The sequence below is a fragment of the Falco peregrinus genome, chromosome 1, assembly GCF_023634155.1.
Source record: "Falco peregrinus isolate bFalPer1 chromosome 1, bFalPer1.pri, whole genome shotgun sequence".
Taxonomy (NCBI): Eukaryota; Metazoa; Chordata; class Aves; order Falconiformes; family Falconidae; genus Falco; species Falco peregrinus.
In genome coordinates this window covers 94,773,081-94,794,506 of record NC_073721.1, presented here as the reverse complement: position 1 = coordinate 94,794,506, position 21,426 = coordinate 94,773,081, and the positions used below count along the sequence as shown (strand labels likewise).

General features: G+C 41.9%; 1 protein-coding gene across 4 annotated transcripts in view; it reads right to left on the bottom strand.

Moving 5' to 3' along the window:
* TRMT61A (tRNA methyltransferase 61A) overlaps positions 1-18,317 on the bottom strand; it is a 28,108-nt gene extending 9,791 nt beyond the window's left edge. For 2 of the 4 annotated variants that reach the window (XM_055796803.1, XM_055796785.1), the window contains exons 1-3: positions 17,978-18,317; positions 14,992-15,356; positions 5,066-5,332 (exon numbers count right to left, since the gene is read on the bottom strand). In XM_055796803.1, the coding sequence (XP_055652778.1) occupies positions 5,066-5,332; positions 14,992-15,322 (598 nt within the window). In that variant the 5' untranslated portion in view covers positions 15,323-15,356; positions 17,978-18,317. Of the gene's footprint in view, positions 1-2,019; positions 2,085-5,065; positions 5,333-14,991; positions 15,357-16,975; positions 17,786-17,977 lie in introns of those variants that run through there. The other 2 variants (XM_055796812.1, XM_005242982.4) reach the window with 2 other exon arrangements.
* Between the last annotated feature and the right edge of the window lie 3,109 nt (positions 18,318-21,426).

Below are 21,426 nucleotides of genomic sequence, written 5' to 3'. Positions count from 1 at the left end.
TATCCCTGGTAAAAAAGACTGCTCTGGTCTTTGGGACTTCAGTGCAGTGTCGTAATTGCAAGATTATATTACAAAGATCTCATGGAAGAAAAAAAATCACACAGGCATCATTATGTAGGGGTGAGGCAGGAGAGTCACTGAGCAGCATCACTGTGGCATTTACTCTGTGCTAGTAGGACACTAAAAATATTGCCTCTGTAAAAGGGGACAGAACGTCCTTTAAGTGAGCGTGCTCGTGGGCGATTTGATGTAGCTTCCCTGACAAGTGAAATTAGAGGATTTGGCTGTTGGAAGAAATGAAAGGATGTTTCTTGATTCAGAAATGAAAATTTTCTCCAAAAGACTTGCCAACTCATTAATAGGAGCTCGATGTGATTTTCTGCAAATGTGACCTTAACCTCTACATTTGTAGGAGCATCCTGCAAAAGGAATTTATTCCTGCTCACTATTACGGGCTGGCAAAAGCATGCAACAAGGAAATTAAAAAATTGGTTAGCTCCAAATTGGGGAAGTATATCTAATGACTTCCTTTAAGGTTCCCTTCATCCCAAACTACTTCCTACAAGCTGTGTAAAGGCCAATAGCTTTCGCCAGCATTCCACAGCGTGGATTATGATGCAGGAATCCTTCTGCTTGACTCTTGAGACATGAGAAAATCACTTTTACTTCAGGCCAGGCCCATCATGTGCACCTGACCTACCAACGCCTGACAGACTGGAGCTACGTTAATGCCCTCCAATGAGTTACAACAACTGGGGCTGGCTCAGCAAGCAGCCAGTGCTTGGGAACCAGATGAAGCTGCTTTGTGGGTTAGCACCCAGTCCTACATCCTAGTAGGGCAGCTTTGCACTAGACCAGATGGCTCCTCAATGTCGAGAGGATATGCTTCAACTTAAAATTAGTTTCTGGATCTTCAACCTCACCTTGAGTTAATTCTCCTTCAAATCAAAGCAGGTACACACTAGCAAGCAAAGGCTGGTGCCGACATTTTAGCAAGCACTTATTGCTTCATCCATTTATTCCAAAACAATCTCCTGGGGACATGAGAAGCGTTGATACCAACTTTTGAGTACCACTTGCATGGGTGGAGGATGGCAGCACACTAGACTGTCAGGCTCCACTTCCTGCCCTAACACATTCCCTGAGCGTTCTTGAGGTAGCCTGAGCCCAAACAACATCAGCCTTGAAGTCACTGCCCTCTTCTCAGTGTGATTCAGCCTGGGGTGCTGTCTACCCAGATACCACAGGCGTGAGACTTGTGGCCAGGGATTTCAGCTGCTCCTCAAAGCCACACCTGGGTGGTTTAGAAATGGGACCATGAATAACCTCTGGGGCTCAGGAAAAATAGCCAGTGAGACTTTCTACATGGATGTGGTATTCCCTTAAAGCTCAGGGGAGGAGCCCAAATGAAAACTCAACATAGCTAAACCAGGCAATGCCTTACCTGCACCACAGGCTACTAGGAGGATGAGATATTATTTACTCTTTTACACAGCATCTGTAATAACCAAATCTGACAGGTTAGGACAACAATCAATGACTACGCTAAGGGGGTAGGGGTGGGAAGCAAAACAAGACTCATTTTAAGTCCACTATGTACAAACGAAACAAGTATAAGACTTTGAAAATGAAAACCAACTACTACTACAGAGAGCAGAGTACTGCTGAAGGGCTTCTGTGAAGGCAGGAAATGCAGAGGCCCAAACAGGGAGATCTTCAGAGGGAACTTCCCCTACAGAGTTTTGTGGGGAGACCTGACAGCACCATGTTATCTGATTCAGGTGATATCTCAAGGATCACAATCTCAAAAACTCATAATTTAGGGTTTTTATGAAGCTCAAGAGAGTGGCAAGTCCGAGTTCAAGAGTAAAATCTTTAAAAGAAAGAAAGGAAATAAAAGAGGGCTGGTTTTAATAATTTTGTGACTCAGACTGTTAATTTAAATACCACCAAGGACCAATTTATAATGCAAGAGGCCAATCCAACTTAATACATGGCTGTATTTTTCCATCTCCCTACCTGAAAACTTAAAATCTGTATGAAAATTATTGTACAAATGGGTTTCTGCCTCATCTTCCACAGCCCTGAAAAAAAAGACAATATTTATGAGAGTAGAGTAGGTGGGTGCAGAATTATATTCAAAGTACTACAGTATTCAGCTGTGAAATGACTGTGAGTCAAAAGTTTCAGGGCATTTAAGAACTGTAGACTATTGAGGATATTTTTGTTACCTCATAGGTTTTTTTCCTTTTTTTAATTTTTGAAACTTTAGCCTGAAGGGACTAACAGCAACTTTGCAAAAACACCAAGGTCAGATATTGCAAACAGCAGTTATGACTATAGAAAAGCATTAATCAGCAGATGCTGCAAAAGACCAGTACAGGTCTGGAAAGGAAAGCAAGTTCTGCAGTGCAGCAGTGCCTGAGAGATATTATGAGCAGCATTTCTTCTGAAAGTGTGACTGGTGAAATCAGTGCAGAAGGATGCAGCTGAGATGCAAGGCTGAGCATTGGCCGAGCACATCCCCAGAGAACAGGAACCTTCTAGTCACAAACCTACTGTGCCATTTCATTCTTTTAGCTCTTCAGAGATTGGCAGTGCTTTAAATGGGAGGCCAAGCTACTGTTAAGTGGTGTATTTACAGCATATTGCAAGGCATAACATGAGTGATAGATGTACTCTGTAAAGAGGATCATTAACACTCGGCCTACTAGGAGCTGCAACTATTCAGGACTTTGAGCTTAAGAAAGAGAGAAAACACTGATTTGATAAGGTTTTGTTAAGGTTAAGAACTCTCTCTTACATACTGTTTCAGATGAATGATCTATAACGAATTCTGTGCTTTTAAAGAGGAGGCTAGATGATGCTATATATTGAATTCACTTAGCTCTGATTTCAAAGTGCCTTAAGACTTTAGGGACTAAATTACCACTATCTGGCAGTACAGCTGCAATATTTGCATGGCACATCACAATAAAACCCAAGTGTGAATGGTTCAAATGTGACCCCATCCAGACGTGAGAGGGAGGGTGTGGAGGGAAAAGAGTGGAATGGCTCGTTTTCTCTAGTAATGCTCTATCACTATACTAACCCTTGCAACGGTGCTCAACAATTGCAGTATGTGCACAGACTGTTCTTACTGCGGAAGAGCTTTAACTATCTGAAAACAAAACAAAGGAGCACTATAAAGTTATCTGCCTGTGGTAGGGAAAGGGAAGCAGTTACAGATATCCTTCTATCATATTTTAGATTTTACAGCAGTAAAAAAAAACCATAACAAAACTACCCATGTGATTTGGAATAAAAGAGAAATGTGTAAGCTTGTACCCATTACTAATGCAATCAATTAGATTTTATATGAAAAAGAAAACCAGCTTTTGTTTATATGCAAAACAGCAAAATACAAAAAATGCCCCCGGCTCAAGTCAGATACTATGAAACACAAAAGATGAGCTTTCAACCACTGTCAGATCTTAAGACACTGGTAGCTGTTTGCAGCAAAAACTGCAGCAAGGATCAGCAACTTCACCTTCTGACTGGTACATAAAATGCATGATGCCACTTCACAAACACAAAAACGTGGGATTTTGAAGTATTATTTATATTGCCAAGATGTAACCTTGTAGCACAGTGCAAAAATGTACAGCCAGATGGTGTGGCCAGTTTGGAACCATAATACCTTTTCCAGGATTTCAGTTGCTGGAGTGAGACAATTTAAAACTTGGAACTGTTCATGCAGCTCTGCTTAGTATTCTAAACATGCACCACTTAAATAATTCAAATTGGACTGCGCAATGCAGCGCCTTCTAAGCTGGGAAGTCAGCTGAGTGTTGTGCTCACTAGATTAGATAATTTGAGCATGGGAAGGGCATCGTACAGTGCAGTGAAAATTATTTTTTTCCCAGGACACACTGGAAAGCAGCTACAAATTGAGCTGTAACCCTTGCAGGTACAGAGCACTAACAAGTCTCTATTTATTTTCTTTTTAAAGAAAGCGTGTGTTAATGTTAGTATCGGAAAGCCGCCTAGAAAATTTTCAGTAGTAGTTGAGGTAGCCTAACAGCTGGGCTAGTCCTGACTCAGCAAGGTAATGCACATTCAACGACCTTTAAGAACCAGCTTAAATCCTGTGATATCAAGACCTAGCAATTCACTTAAAGTTAAGCCTGTGATTACATATTTTAAGAAAAGAACTGGTCCTTGGCACATAAGCAAGTTTTACTAAACTCACATCCTGGCACAGGCACTGTTCAGCACTCCATGCTCTTTTGATTAGAAAAGTGACTTTTATAGACAGAAGTGATCTGGCACAAGGTAGTTCAGATCCACACTAGTTATAGTTACACTAGTATAACATTAATTAGGGGAAAACTTATTCCAGGATAAAAGAACAATTTATTCACTGAAGCTTATTTTTCGTCAGGGAAAAGATTTACAATAAACTGACAAAATCCATCCAATACCTCAACAGCAGTTCTCACTTGCTGTCACAACCCCTTGAAGAATAAGTGGCGTAAGCTAGAACAACCTTTATGTTCCATTCCCACTGCAACCCATGGCAAACTTCTCATGAGCTCAAACAGCAGAGATTTAAGGCAGAAATTGGCCAGCACATTTAAGTATAACCACATTTTCTTTAACATTACTGATGGGGTGCTCTGTTAAATAGGTCCAATCAATGATTGATGTGAAGTGCATCTGAACACCTTTTATACAAACACCTTTCCCTGAATTGCCAAAGAAATTTGCTTTCAGCACTTACTGCTTCCCACACACCTCAGATCTAGCAAAATGTACTTGACAAAGGTTCAAAGGGGTTTTTATGAACTGCCCATGCTAATTGTAGCAGCTAGCACAGGCCTGTAGGAAAAGGTTGTCCTCCTTTCAAATCTCCACTGTAAATTTAAGACCTCTTTTGAAGTTTTTTCAGCCTTAGAAATGCCTAGAGACTTTGACATTTGAGAACAGTGATCATATGGAAGGGAGCAGATCTGGCGTGAGGCTCGAAGGCAGAGATGTGTGCATACACAGGACTTCCTGAACAGAAAAAGATAAGTGCAGTTACCTTCAGCTTTTAATGCTGACTTTGCGTGTCCTATGGCTTCCCATGGAGACGGAATATCTAGGAACACCGCATCTGCAATATTTGAGACACCAAACCCATTTTTGCAGACATCCTGGTTGGTCACGGTAACCAGATGCTCCACCCCATGCTCTCGAAACTCCTGCCTGGCCTTCTCAGCCCTTTGTTGGTGGAACTCCACTGTGTACAGATGCCCTGTGGGAGCCACTGTCCTGATGAGAGCATGGGAGAGGGAGCCACTGCCAGTACCTAGAAAAGACAAAGAATGCATGAAATGCCTTTTGACAGTGCTAAACATTAGAACAAAGTTCTTCTCCATGAGTCCTCCTGCTTGGAACACTCACTCAAAATGCAAATGAACAGAAATGATTGGTTAAACTACTGAAAGAGAACAGTCCTTCCTTCACAAGGGAAGAGGGACTAAATGACCTAGGAAACAGTCTTCAGGGACCTCAAGCATTAATTAAAAATCTGGCAAACTCAGGACCTGTCCTATCTCCCTGGAGCAGAAAACTGATGACAAGGGTCAGCCGTAGCTCAAACAAGTGCCACAAGAGAACACAAGGATGTAAATGCAACAGGAAAAATTCTGGGAAATTAACCAGAGAGGTTTCTTTCAAAGTGCCTTTCTTTCAAATTTTAACATATTTTCAAAACTTTATACTTCATTAAAATAAAGAAGAGATGCTGGCAAGGGTCTGTGCTTGAAAAGCCTGTTGGTATCCATGCAAACAAATGGCCTTCAGAATGTGGACTCTGTTTTGCCCAGGCCCCTTAAGAGATGCTGGCTATCCTCAGCTCCCACTGAAATTATCCAAAACTAAGGTCTCTTGGCTTCTTGCAGTCACACTGAACAAATGACCCGCTTTTCACAGGTGACTTACACACATACATGCCTACACAATCTTAACTTAGTCTAATGAGATCCATCACACCACCTGAAATTGCATGTAAGTACAATTGCCATGGACAACCAGGGACTATTAGGAGACATTTTTTCCCTTGTTTTAGTCTGATAATTTATAGAACTTATTTCAAATGATCCACTGGCATATTAAATAGATGAGTGACTAATAACCACCGTTTTCACTGAAGAAAACACCCATATAGCAATTCACATTGCAAATTACTCACTCAAGTGGCATTTAGCAGAATAACCCCCCAAACTCAAAACTCCACAGCAACCCCAAATTATCTGTGTTTACTGATTTATAATTCTGTACTTAGAACACATTTCTCCTGTAGATAGAAAATCTATTTCTAGCTATCTTCAATGACTGTTCAAGCTAAATTTCAGCCTGAAGCAAGTTCTTTCAACTAACGTAGATCTTGAAAAAACTTAGAAAGGACAGAACCTGAAGTACAGCAGTGGTGGGAAAAGCTGAGAAACTAGTAGAAAGGAAATTAATTAGGGAACACAGGGGCTGGTACAGCTGTCTAATTGCAGCAGTATTTTCCGTAACCTCACAGGAAGTTAGAGCATACTGAGGGATCCAAGGTTCTTGCCCTCTAGTCACATAAAGGGAGAAACATCGTCGTGGCACTGTATTTAATCCGACAGCTCTGAAAGGGGAGCCATTCAGACTGTAAACAGAGCTCAGCGCCCATGTTTGCCACTGGATCAACCAACTGCACTGCAGAATCAGCACTGCTCCTCTGCTTCCCTCTGAGAGGGCTCTGACCCCACCAGGCAGACTAGCACTCTCCCCCCAGCTTTAATGGGGCAGATTAGAGAGGAGGGAGGACCTCCAGATTCTGGCACCAGCCTCAGAGAGGTCCAAGGAATGAGAGAAACTGACACACATGTATTTATTTAAAGTGAAAATCCATTAATTCATGCCAGTATTAAAATAAAGCAAACAACAGGCAAAAGACACTTAAAAGTGCACACATTAAAAACTATCTGGTCACGGCATCTGCAGGCTCTAAATGTCAACATAAAACTTTTCCCTGGTCAAAAGAAGTAATGATAGGACAGGAGCCAGGTAGTTTTAAAAACTTGATATATGTGCATAGCAAAGAAATAGCATATCATAGTTTGGGTTTTGGTGGTTTGGGGTTTTTTAAATGACAAGAGCAGGGAACTATTTGCCACAGGATGCTAAAATGACTGAAATTCTGCCTTTACATTTCATGCCAAAAGGCAGGATTGCACAACTGAGAACTTTTGCAAACTGATGGAATTTAACTATTTTACCGCTCAAATGGGTAATGCTGCACACTTTCTGCATCTTTCTCTGCTAATCTAAAGTGAACAGAAGGCCTGTTAGCACAGCTGGGCTGTAAGCAGAAGAGAGAGGTAGCATGTGCATGTATCCAGTTTCCTTGTTCATTTTCTTTTACATTTTTATTCATTTTCCTTTTAAACCTGCTCTTAAAAACACCACAGAAGACACTGTTTGTGTCCTTCCTAGGAAAACTCGTTAAGATTTTTTTTTTCTTCTTTTCTGGTACTCTTTTTTTATCCACAAACATTCCAAGCCAAACCCTGAACTGAAACCAGGATGTTGGAAGTCACCACTTGCAGGCGTATTACAGACTAAGCTTTTGTTAAAAAAGGTTGCCAGGAATTATTTATTGTTGACAGACTACCACACGCATGAGAATAATACATATGTATCATATTTTAACATATCAAATTCTATCCCCTAACATCATTAATGACAGTATTTCTGAAAATGCTGCCTGCCTTCACCGTGACAACACTCTCAAAACGGCAGGAAACAAAGAACAAAACTGTTATGAATCACCCACCATGGCAAAATCTCTCCTTGAAAAGATGACAGATCCTGAGCCCAGTCCTGTGAAATGATGATGATCCTCAACTCTCATGTGCCTGATAGTTCAGCACGCTTGATGTGATTTATCAGGAATATGAGAGTCTGGCAGTTCAGCATGAGTCCATAGTCAACACCTAAAGCCCAATCAGCACTGTCTACACAAGGCAGGGGTTCAACCCTGTGTTTCTCTGATGTTGAAGGGGAAATGAATATTTATATTCACCTTCTCCCCTGCAAATCTGCAACATTCACCATTTGAGTCCTCCCACCACCTTCTCAATTCTCTTTGTCCTTATTTCAATTTCTCTTTGTCCTTATTTCAAAATCACTACTGAAAAAAGCAGCATTCAGCAAAATATTACTGACTTAAAGAGTCTTAGGAACCAGTTTGGAAAGTTCTAGTCAGATTCAGGTTTCCTTGAGAAATGAAAGGTATCCTTAGCATGATACAGAATCAGTCAGGAGAGCAGCAAAATGCAAGAGGTACTACTGAAGATGTGGACTAGAATGCTAGCAAACCTGAAATATCATAGCTGAATTACATGTATAGAAACAAACAAAAAAATTGAATGCTCAAAAATGAGTATGTTGTATCAGAAGAGGCAAGTTAAGAACTGGATGGACTTAAATAGATTTTCATTCTCATATAGGTGCAGTGAAATACCTATGGTCCTGATCTGACCTAGAAAGCAGAAGGTAAGACAATTTCTAGAACAAATACATAGTTTATAATTTTTACACCAGGATGCTTGCCTTTCTGGCAGCTTGTACTATAAATAGCCTTAGAAACTGTTTGCTCTACCACAGGACAACGTCCATGTAACTACAGCATATTAATCATGAATGGACTCTACAGAAGAGAGGTAAAACAACGATAATTCAAACTGTGCTGAAGACATTCTTAACACCACAGCTGCTATTAGGTGAGTACTTAGGTCATTGCTAATGCCTTTGGAAAATATGATGCTCTTTTACACCGACTATTCTGTGATCTTAAACAACTTCATCAATAAGCAGACCTCTGCATTGCAAGCATTTAATGAGACACCCCAGGGTCCCCAGTATGCCATACTCAGAGTTCAAAATCTGAGGAGGAGGCACTACGGATCAACATGTAGATTAGGAAAGGAATCACCATCCCTGGAAGTGTTTAAAAAGCATGTAGATGCAGTGCCTAGGGACATGGTTTAGTGATGAACTTGCTAGTCCTGGGTTAACAGTTGGACTTGATGATTTCAAAGGTCTTTTCCAACTCAAATGACTCTATGATTCTATGATCTCAGTCCAAAGACATGAATTAAGATCCTGTCTTAAAATCACGAGTTAGGTGGCTAACGGCCCTGCAGACGGATGTATCCTTCCCTTCTTGGGCTCAAGCACACTCCACTCTTCTCTGATACATCAAAGCTCAAGGGAGTGTTTCTGCCCTCTCCCAAGACAAGGAAAACACTGCAGTTTTAGAAGGATTTCAATCCTAACAAGTGGACACCTAGATGAAACACTCTAGCTCAGCACTTACTGATACTTCATTTGTAAACAAGAAAGTATTGATCAGATTAACTCCTCGATCATTGCCCTGATCTCAAACACATCTGTTCCTCTCACTCTCAGCTTGTTCAAGTGACAGGTTTTCCACAGAGAAGCCTCCACGCACCTCAGCCATCTTGAGACAATGTCCACATTAAGATTGATTCTCACCTTTTCAAAGCTGCAGTGGACAACACCTGAGCTGTTAAAAAATAACACGTGCTATTTCAACACAGCATGGACACACATCAGAACACCGTCAAGAGAAACATGAGTGTTACCACAGCATCTAGCACAGCACCTAGACTGGTAACTGACTAAGAGACTACATTTTCATAACGTTTTCTGTTTAATCTCGTTTTTTTATCACAAAGGATATTTGCCCAGCCTCCCGGAATCCCACCCATGTTCTGCTACAGTATGTAGTACTCCACTACACTTCCTCACTGCAGGCTATCGCTTGGCTTGTTTTCCGTAAAAATTTCTCATCATGGGTGCTTTGAACTACAAAACGTGATTTAGGACCTACAGATGTTTACAGTTGTCATAAGCAAAAGCATTTTGGAATAAAGCTGAAGAAGCTGAAGTGTATACATAGTTCATATTATTTAGAAACAGGAAAAGCTAAAAGTGTGCAGAGTGTTATTTAATACTGGGTCTCTACAATATCTAGCAACATTTTAACTGAAGTTTCTGCTGCTAAATCTGGCTACCTAAGATATTCCAAAATGAGTAAATACAACAAAACAATGACAGTGTTGCTGTATTTGTCTCCTAGCTACACCACTTAGACCTAGCATTAGTAAGACAGGTCATGAGTCAGCCATGAGAACGGAAGGAGCCTCAAAACCAAAGGAAAATTAATCTTTAGACAGAGCTAACAACTCCACAGCTAATATTTGTCAAGAAACACTGATCAGGAGAAGTCTGCTCATTGTAAATGGCAAGTTTATGTAACTGGAGAATCATTTATGATTTTTAGCAAATATATGAAGAGAGATTAAGCATCTGATGGAAACTAACTCAAAGACCTTACTGCGAAGATACTCAAGGGCACAAATCATTGGTAGCAGAGGTGAGACACAGCAAGAGCAGAGGCAGAGAGAGGGAGGACAAGAGGGAAAGAGAGCTGAAAAAGGAAAGAGCAAATTAAGAAATTCCCTTTACACAAAGTTAGCTCTTCCTTCTGCCCATCTGTTGTGGACACCATGCTGAAATAGGCATTTTAGGCAGCAGGCTGGAGGTCAAAGAGGGCCAGTGCTTACTGACCAGACTGAAGAGCTGGGGAAAGGATGTTTAGGGAATTTTTAAAGGCTGGCACTTCCTACAAAAGGAATGGGAATGTGAAGACTGAGTTTTTCTTTAGAGGTTCAGTCAGAACTTTTTAGGGAGGGATCTTCTGCAGATCAGGCATAATATTGTTATGTTCAGAGCTGCAAGAGAAATGTGCCTGGTGGTTAAGTGAAATGATAAGATGAAAGTGAGTCCAGGAAGTCTGAAAACAAACACTTTAGAGAATGAACAGCATTCCTCATGAGCTGCATGTCAGCCACAAGTCTGAATTCATTAGAGCGATGCCTCATGTGGCCACAGTTTTGGTTCAGTTCTTTGGTATGTCAAGGGAATACTATGCTCTCTGACATTTGTACTGATGAGGCCTTTTGTATACTTCAAAAGGTCCTATACAAGGATCGGTTTTTTTAATTCTTCTTTCAGTCTAACCTTAACAGGTGCTAAGAGGTAGATAAGGGAGAAATTACAAAACATAGACTTAACTCCTATGAACACGTTCCAAAATCATATTAATACAAACTCCAGTCTGTGCTTTACACTAAAGATAGAGCTGCAAACAGTTTACATACACTTCTCCCACAAAAACTATAAAGACATGAGCAGTATTTGTCAAAAAGTCTATAAGCACTTCAGAAGACTCATAAACATACAGCTGACTTGCTGGGAGTCCACAATAAACTATTAATCATTTATTAAGTATCCATTAATCATTAAGTCCTCATTATTTTTTTATGAGTGTACTCTTAACAAAATCTATACCCAGGCTGTGAGTTTGAAAATTTCATAACTTTTTGAGAAGCTCTAGTGTAAGGCTGGCTGGCAGCTCTTGTTACTCCTCCACAGAGAAACCATGAGGACCCAGAATACTGTTCTCAGCCTTCAGAAATCCTGTCTATGGGCTCAGAAACCCATTGCTATGTCGCAATGAACAGGGTTTAGCAATTTTTAATTTGGGATTTAGCTGAAGGGGAACAAAAAGTCCAATTAACCTTTTTGCTCATGTGAGTCTGATTTTGCTGAATGCTGAAGGATGGCTGGGACGGTGGTTAGAATACTTTTGACTAAATTACATTTTGTCTAAATACTATGCTTGATTGAAGCCAAAATATTTCTGAGATTTATCAGATTAAATGAGGTTTCACAGTGCCGTACTGTATTCTCTGAGTAATTCTGAGGGCTAGGACAGACACTTCTTTAGGTCTCACCAGGAGAGAGGACAGTAAAAAAGCCTTGAAACATGTCAACTGGAAAGAAAAACAAACAAAAAAAAGGGTTCCGTGCACTTTTGTTTGGAAAAAATATCTGAAAGGTTTCATATTGGTTCCGATGTAGTGTAAAAATAAATGCAAAAACCTCAAAACCTGTTGTCAAATGGAGTTGTTACACTACAGGCAGCTGTAACCACTGGACTGAAAATAACTTTGCCTGGGAAGTTGACATCAAGAATAGTTTTGGAGAGTGTGGCAACACAAAAATAAAAAGATCCAGCTTATTCCTTTATCTAGACAGTGGCTGCACATGCAATGAACACAAATGGGATCAAAGTTACCTGATGAGAATTCAAGTTTCATGCCACTGGGCCGCTCACAGCAGGTATTTTAGCAGCTATCTCAAGTATCCTTTAATTCTAGGAAGATCAGGCTGTTCAAGACTGTATCAGAGTGGGGAATTCCTCAGACCAGTGAGCAATGCTTTCAAGAGATCTCAGCTCCAGTAACAGTGCTACCAGTTTTTAAATCTCAACCTACCTTTATAAATTAGAAATTAGCAGAAGACAGTAAAAGGATCATATTCCTACACCTCCGTCATGAAACATCAGGCAGATGTCGAGTTCCCTTATAGCCTCAATAGAGTATGCTTGGATCATTTTAATTATGCATGCACTGCTGACAAGCTTGCTCTTTATGTATTTATTAAAGACGATTAAAAATAGTAAAAACTATATTAATATGTTTATATCATTTATGACCCATCATAACTAATCAATTTAAACTGCATAATTCAAGTGATATAGAATTAAGCCTTCTGATCATTCTACTGAATTTTTATTATCACACACAAAAGATCATTTATACTTGTATTCACAGCATTGTAACATGACACAGAGGGAATTTCATCTTAGTTTTTCGAACGTTTCTTCATACATTTGTGGAGACTAATCCACAATTCTGCTTGCTTGCACTGAGTAAATGCAGGACACTCTCCATGGTCTAATTAGTAAGACCAGAGGAAAAGAGCCTGGCCTCTTTACAATGCCCTCTTTGCCAGTCCATACAGCAACTATGTGTAACAGTTCAACTTCAAATAATAAAACAAGACAGACCTCCATGCTAATTAATGCTCAAAATATATCTAAAACCAGCACCAGCAGGAAGCAGACTCAAACGTCATTACTAGACCAGATTTCCTGTCTTGTTTCTATTAATTGCCATTGGACTGGTTCCGTCTAGGCCACACAAGGTTAATCTAGAACTAATGATTTTGGATCACTGAATACTGTCTAATTTAGGATGGCACCAAAGTAGGTTACATCATCACACTGGAGGCTCTGGTTGTCAATACCTGTAAAATTTTTAATTCAAATCACCGCTTCTGGTCAGTTGCAAGCAGATTTGCAGTAAGTTCTCTTGCTTCAAGGTTAACCAGATTAATTTGATGCCATACTCTTTCCTTCCTTCTTTGTGAACAGCGACCCTTTCAAGGACAACTATAGCAGTAATACCATTTACTTTTCCTGGAAAGCTGAAGTTATAATACTTTGACAGCATAGACATTAAAATAAACTTGGGAATGGTTTCCCATTAGCAAAAAGGATTATTTGTGGCTAGGACTTTTGACTCATAGCATTTTTGGGAATCTGAACAGGTTACCTCATCAAGTGTTTCCATTTCTTAGCAGTTTAGACAAATGAGCTTTTGAACATTTTCACCCTTTCTAGGTACCTTTGATGTTACTGAAAACATTTTATGTGTAGCTTTATTTGCCTGTTCCAAGTGAGGCAGAGCATGGAGCAATTAAAATCTCCCCTACCCTGAGTAATTTGCTGCTTTTATTTTTCCCATCCTGCCTAAACATAGCAGGGAAAAGCTGCCCAATGAATACTACAGCTACTTCCCATGACAAACCTAAAAATGCCTGATCATCCTACAGATCAAATTATAAACTCACAGGACCCAACCATTTTAGCAGTACTTCTGCATATGGCTTTGGCTGTTTCAAGTGCTGCCATACAGCAAGCAGCACCATATACCACCTGTTCCTTGAACGGTGCAACTGGATGCTGAGATAAGTGGTGTTTCAGTTGTGTTGGAAAGCGGTCATTATGCCTGAAAAGCTGCCCAAAATTATGCTTGGATGGGATGTGGAAATGTTAAATGTAAAAAAATACAGTGCAGCACAACCCCACCATGTCGATCCTTTGCCATACCTATGCTTGAGAGGGAAGTGTATGAAACTGCTTCACAAAAACACTCAAAGGAAATAGCCAGAAAAAACAAAGACAAACTATTTCAGTTTGGTTTTTTCCAAATCACCACAATGCACTCAAATCAAGCAAGCCTCATACTGCCTGCAGTAATAAAGTCATGAAGGCATTATTATAAACCGTATTTAATCAGGAAAACATTTATTAATATAAAAATTCACTCCTTACTTGCAAATGAAGCAAAATCATAGAAGCTGTAATAAATTAAACCAAGTTTAGAAAAACACAGCCCTGTGATGAGCACATCAAGCACTGTATTATACAGCTACAGTCATTTTGCATGCAGTTGCAGTGCTACAAGTGGATCACACTTTGGAAGAGAAAGACAAAGTATATGTACTTACATGGTACAATGTTATTTACATCTATTTATTTATATCTACTTACTTCCGTTGTTAGTTCAACACCCTATCATCAGTCTCTTTCACTGGGTTATCTCAACTATGTTTTCTGAAACTGAAAATTCACAGCCTGAATTTTGACTGAAATCATGTATTTAAGAGTATTTTTGAAGTACTTAACAACAGTTTTAGAAAAGGGAAAGAAAAACATGTATATATTTATTCTAAGAAGATGAGTTAATCAAACACATACGCAAAGGTATACCCATACATAAGGCCAGCGTACCAAGGTAACATCACTTGTTGAAGAAAGAGCAGCTGATAACATGTGCACATGAAATAGAATTACTTGATGTGCAGGCTGGGAAAATTGTATCATAATGACAAAAAAAGAGTTTTCGCAAAATGTAAAGACAAGCCTGTTTTTTCATGAAAGTGTTGATGTTAGTTTTTAATAAAGGATTTCAACATATTAATTATTACCTGATTCACATACTATGGAGCCTGGCTTCAGTTCTAACATCATGGTGATTATAGAGATGTCAGTGGAATACAGAATCTGCGTCCTGTGTGGAAGATTCATGGTCCATAGTTCTGGAGTTGGATGAAGAATAAACACCCATCCCCCTTTACTGCAGGTCACTTTAGAGCCGTACTTCTTGCCTATGAGATCCGTGGAATGCCTGATGACCCCGTACTTAGTCTGAGTTACCGTGCCATGCTGGACTTTCACAGGAAACATGGATTCATGGCCCAGGAACACAATAGCTGTGTCACCATCCTTTATTGTATCTTCATACTCAACAAAACTCATCGTGACAGTCTTGCAGTTGGCTGATAGTTGTCACCTAGAAGAGAATAAATACATTAAGAGAGCTTTGCAGGATCACAATGGAGCTGAAACTACAAACACAAAACCAAGTAACTTTATTTTCCCCAGTACAGAACAAAACCACGCTATGCAAATAAGATGTTAGCAAGAGAATTCCATGAAGTTCAGGGACCTACCCCCGCCCTGCACTCAAGTAAAATCAATGGAACGATCCCACAGATTTGAATATAACCAGTATTTTTCCCATTTTATGATACATTTTAAAGAAAATTTAGGAAATTCATTATAATTTACTCAACCTGCTCTACAACACTACTGAAAACCTGCAAGTTAGTACCAATTTCAGCACTCTGTTCAATTCCAGTTCACAAGCTCTCAGAGTATGTTGTTATGTAGTAACTGCTGGCTTATCCCTGGTGATCTACAATATATGACAACTGTTACTTGCCTGGATATTAATTACTAGGTCCGCTACAAAAGTTTATTTGAAAGTTTTCCAAATGAAGGTTTAGAGATAGGATAAAGATAGTATCTGCATTAATTTATGTATAAATTTGACTAACTACAAGGAAAAAAAACTATCATGACCTTTAATTTGCCATTGAAGGTGCAAAGTAATTGTCTGGGAAGTGATCTGTGCTGTAACTAAATGTAAACAACCATTTGTGAGCTAATGCAAACAGTTGTATTACTTTAGCCCCATGGTCTCAGAACCGTTTAGAGAATTATAATTAAATTTTGTTGTCTTTGAGAAGACAATCTAGAAATTAGAGGGCAGCTTACAATGAAATCTGGCATTGCCTTTCAGATAAGGCAGCTAACTACCTAAGCTGCAGGTTCATGGAAGGAATTGTTCAATGAAGTAACGGTCATCCCAAAGTTAGAAATGAAAGCCTACACAGAAGGCTCTGAAAGTCAGATTTCTGGTACTTCTTCCCTGAGAGAATTGAAAGCAATTTTACTTTCAGTTTCAGAATATTTATTTGATTCCGGTGGTTTTGTATTCAATGTATAACAGCTTGGTCCTACTTCATAATTGTAATTAAAAACTTTAGCTCTCAAATTCTAGTCTGTTTTTGTTGACCAAAACTTGCTGTAGTTCAATTTGCTGTCAAGCTGCTAGACTTATGTTTTCCACTGCAGTCACTGAGACTGATAAACAGATGTGCTTGTGGCCAAAACTTCCAAAGATTATGACATGCTTATTGCATAAGGTATTCAGATGCCAAAGCAGAATAGGCCTGTCTGGACATATGATGAAATAGTAGGAAGGGCATCCCATGAATTCAGGAATGTATACGTACTGGACTTCGTGAGATAGTACAAATGTTTAACCACGTTTTACAGCTTGCACCTTCCAATTATATTCACATTTTAATCTTTCATAAATGACAACAGTAGTTCTCATTCTGGATACTAATAATGCAATGCAGTTTTCAGCTCTTAGAGCAGTAGCATGTGAAAGGACATCAGCTGTAATCCATTTCTTTCACAGTATTTACACCGTAGTTACATTCCTGTGCAAAAGCAACATTCCTGCAGCATGTCTGCAGGGACATGGAGAAAACTATTCTCCATTTGATTACACAAACTGGCTTTTTGTTTCTTTGCCTTCCTTTGAGCCTCTCCACTTACCACAGCTAATTGTCACCACTGTGTACACTGACATCCCAAGTGACGAATCTTCCAGGCTCGGATCTCACCTGGCACGTTATATTCATACACTTGGGGTAAACTTGGGGTCTGTGAGGAGCCTGGCTAGTTTCTCCATGTCTCCCTACGTGAAGGAGCACAGCGATCCACACTCATTTGCATTCATTTGCCATAATTTTCAATCATTTTCCCATTCCCTGCCAACGCAGCGCCTCACGCACTGCTGTTACAAGTCTCTCCTTCACCCTCTGGGCAGCACGTAGGTGTCCGGGCCCAGCATGGCGCCTGCCACAGGGTGCTGTGGAGCGGGAGGGGAAGGCGAGGCAGTGCCCGCTGGCCAGGGGTCAGGGCTTTTCCATGGGCTTGCCCGGACGGCAGCGACCTACGCTCAATGACACGGGTAACCCCTCGCAGCCTCCCAAATTCAAACCACAACAAGGATTCCGTGTTCCCTTCACCAAACCCCAGAAACGCCTCTGCCTCTCCCGAGCGGCTTCCACACAGACCTGGCAGGCTGCCTCCCCCCTCTCCAGAGGCCCGGCTGCCTGAGGCGGCAGCAGGGGAAACCTCCCGAGGCGGAGGAGGAGAAGGAGGCGGCAGGCAGAGCCTGCACAAGCCCCCCGGTAACACGGAGGCTGGTGAAACGGCTACCTGGCCAGCAGAAGGGCCGCCCCCGGTGGCGGGTACCCCCCCTCCGCGGGCCGCTTCCCGCCGCGCCCGGGCCGCGCCTGAGCCCGCCGCAGCGGACCCGGCAACCCAACGGCTGCCCGGGCCGGCCCCACGGCTGATTGATTTCCTTCCGTATTTGCTGGCGTGGGGGTGGAAAAGCACGGACCCGGCAGGGAAGGGGACAGAGCCCGCCGGAGAGCAGCATTAACCCGTGACGGGTGCGGGCGGCGGGTCCCCACGCAGCGGCAGCGCCCTCGCCCCGGAGCGCCCGCCGCTCCTCAGGGCCTCGCGTCCCCCCGTCCCCACAGCCGTTACCTCCCGGGGCTGAGCCCCGCCAGCAGGCCCGGCCCGGCTCTCCTCACACGCGGTGCCCGCCCAGCGCCTCCTTCCGCCCCGGTCGCAAGCTGCTGACGCTCCCGCCTCCGCCCCCGCCAGCCCTGCCGGGAGCCGGCTTGTCGCCGCCGCCCGTGCCCGGCGCGGTCAGTCCCAGCTGCCGCCGCCCGGCCCCTCAGGCCCCGCAACCCACCAAGGCGCCGGGCCCCGCAGCCCGCCGCCCCGCTGCGCGTCCTCTCCGCGCTCCTTGCTGGGTCCCCGGGGAGGGGAACGGTCACCGACCGCCCTCGGCTGCTCTCCGGGCACCGAGCCGAGCCGGCCGGGGTGGCCCTGCCGGGGGGGGAAGGGGGCGGTGGGGCAGTCACCCTCTCAGTGAAACCTGAGGGGGCCCAGTGGGCAGCGGGTCGCCGTGGTCAGCTGTGATGGGGACTGATGGGCCCAGTGGGAGCTCATCATCACCCCTCGAGTGTGCCTGTGGCTAGTCTTGAGGGCCACTGCCAGCAGGGGTGAGCCCATTCCCCTGGGAATAGCTCTGCCTTTGGAGCTGGGCCTCACCTCAGGTGGCTTCCAGAAAGCTCTGCCTGCCCTCCCCCAGGGCAGCCTGCTCGGGGGAGAGGCAGCTCAAGGCAGACCAAGTTCTTCATATGGGTTTCATAAGGCTGTAGGAGAAACCACAATGTGGGCTCAGAAGCAGCAGAATCGTTATCTAAACCCCAAATAGCATGGTACTAACTCCTACTTCTGTCTCATGTTTAGGATTGAAGTGATGTGGAGAGCCTTGTGTGTCCTGGTGGTATGGGGGATGTAGTTAGGAGGCAAGGAGGAGAGTATCGCTTCATCTTCTGCTTGCAACAAGCCCAAGCCACCTGGCATGGGAGGGGTATGGGCATAGCAGAGAGCATGTGAATCACCCTGGACGTGCAGGTAACGTTCCCAGCTAAATCAGATAACACTCTGTACCGTGCTGTGTTCACCGGTAACTTGTAAGGCACAGTAGTGGAGGAAAAGTCTTCCTTCCACAATCAAGAACATAATGGAGTGCCATTTAGATGACAATTTGTGATTTTTTAAATGAATGTGATTCCATCAAGTATAAGGGAATTTTTGCTCATTCTCTTCAGTAAGAACATATTTTTTGTTATGCTGTTGACCTGCCCATATTGTAATTGCAGTAGTCTTTGTTATTTAGTTATGAAACTCCTCTCCATCTAATCTAAACATAATGTATGCAGTTTCAGAGGTTTCTTAAACGGCGAACTCCTACTCAGCTGTTTTTCTGACTGGCAATCATGGCTCTACTGTGCCTTTATATTTGCACCTACCTTGTTTTTTCTCTGTCATTTTTAGTGTCATTGGTTATATTTGTCATTGTTTATGTTCTTGCGTCCTTTCTTTCCCATGATGAACTGCTGTTCAGACCACTGGGCTGACTGTATGCAAGACCAAGACACTTAGCAACTCCTAGTTTCCACAGGCACTCAGCTCACTGGCACTGATCAGTAATTTTCAACAGACTACCCAAGCAGCCTGAAAAAATATACCAAGGATAATAAGTAGGCAAATATATTTTAAGTGATAAATGTAAATGGGAAGAGAAGTTTCATTTGAGCATTTAAGTTAAGCAGATGCAGTTGCAACCATGACTGTTACATTTAATTTTCAAGTGCCGTTTAGTTATCAGTTAGGAACTGGAAACAATTCAGTTGTTTGTAGCACACCACTTTCTCTTGCTGTTTCCTAATTAGGAATATTCTTCTAGATTTTCAAGAAGATGTTTATCCCCTAATTCTTCAGGTTCATCTTAGGTTCACGCAAGTAATTTCAGAAGACACATTCACTAGCTAACACCCATCTCCTCTTGCAGTTGTACACTGCACAACATTTATAATTAAGCCTCTTAGGAAGATAGCTGCATGGCCCATGATTAACTTCCCTTAATTCGTTATTGTTAAAGCTCAGTGCAGAGATCTCCGGAGTAATCGCCCCACCTTTCCATCCTGAGCTGCAGAACAGCAATGTAGCGTATGTCAGTGTGCACTAAGATGTCATCCCAGCACGGAAAATAAGTACTGGTGCCTTTATCACAGTCTAACAGGCCATACAGGCTTATCCAAAGAAAGTATTCTCTCAGCAGATGAGCTAGATAAAACAGTTGATCAGAGGCAGTTGACACACAGCACAGCATCTATAATTAAGTCACTAAGGAAGCTGGGATGGGATGCTGTAACAAAGGTAGGATCCAATCTACACAGCTTTCAGCAAACCTTAAAATGCTGTCTGAATAAAACTCAGTGAGGTAATAGCCACTTCTGACTTACTGCATGCTAGAAATTTGTCAAATAGTGGTAAGGAAAAGGGGGTGGTGGGTCCACTGTTTATTAAACATGTAAATTGGATGTATTTTGGTTTTGAGCCTGTGACTCTCTTTCCGTGTCTTCTTTTCAGAAAAAAGTTTTGTGAAGAAGAGGTGTCTGTTTGTGTCGGAAGTGCTGTAATGAATGGCACATTGAGACTACTACCAGCTTATAATAATGACTGGTATTCCCTGTTCTGCAAGACTGGGAGGGAAAGAGCATACCCAATGAATAGAAATAGATCCTTGGATTTTGGTTTTTGACGTGACCTTGACTCCGTGAATTTACAGAACAATTATATTACAGAGCAGTTGGTTGCTTCTGTGTTTGTGTGGCAATAGATTATGAAATAAGACAAAAGGAGCCTTCAGTACTGACCCTGATTTGCTTTTTTTTTTTTTTTGTGAAGAAAAACACCACAAAAGTATGGTGTAATATAATCAAATGCTCTAAGTTTTCTTTCTATTGTTCTAAATTAAAAATAAAACCTGAATGTTTTGCATTAAAAAAAACCCCAAACCAGAACTCTGTTTGCATCTGAGGTCATCCAGCAATATTACGTGTATTTTGAGGACTCTGGGTATGATTTTACACTTCCATTCATTTAATACTTGCTTAGTGATGGCATTATTTGCAGTTTACACTGTTCTGAAGCAAGAGCATTGTGTGAAACCAGTAAAACGTACGGGAAGATTTTGTGAGGTTAAAAAGACAAAAGAGACCTAGAGAGAGGATTTGTTCTTTGATCCGGGAGCTAAGAGACCGGACTTGCACAGATGCCGAGCCCGTGGCTTCTACTGAAGATCTGTGTACTCAGCATCTCAGACTATCAGACCTGGAATAACTTGGAAATCTGGACGGCAGCCAAACACAACACATTTTTATTTGAAGCAGCCTGTGCTTTTTATTTTCTAATTATTTCCTCTATATCTGTTTTACTTTTTTTAAATCCTAAGCAGTTCTGTAAAGTGCATACACTTCTTGTTGTTGGGGTAAGGGTACTGGTTGTGGTGCTGAAAGAGTTGTGGTGGGAGTTTCAACCGATGTCTCCTGACATTCACGACTGGTGTCAAAGAG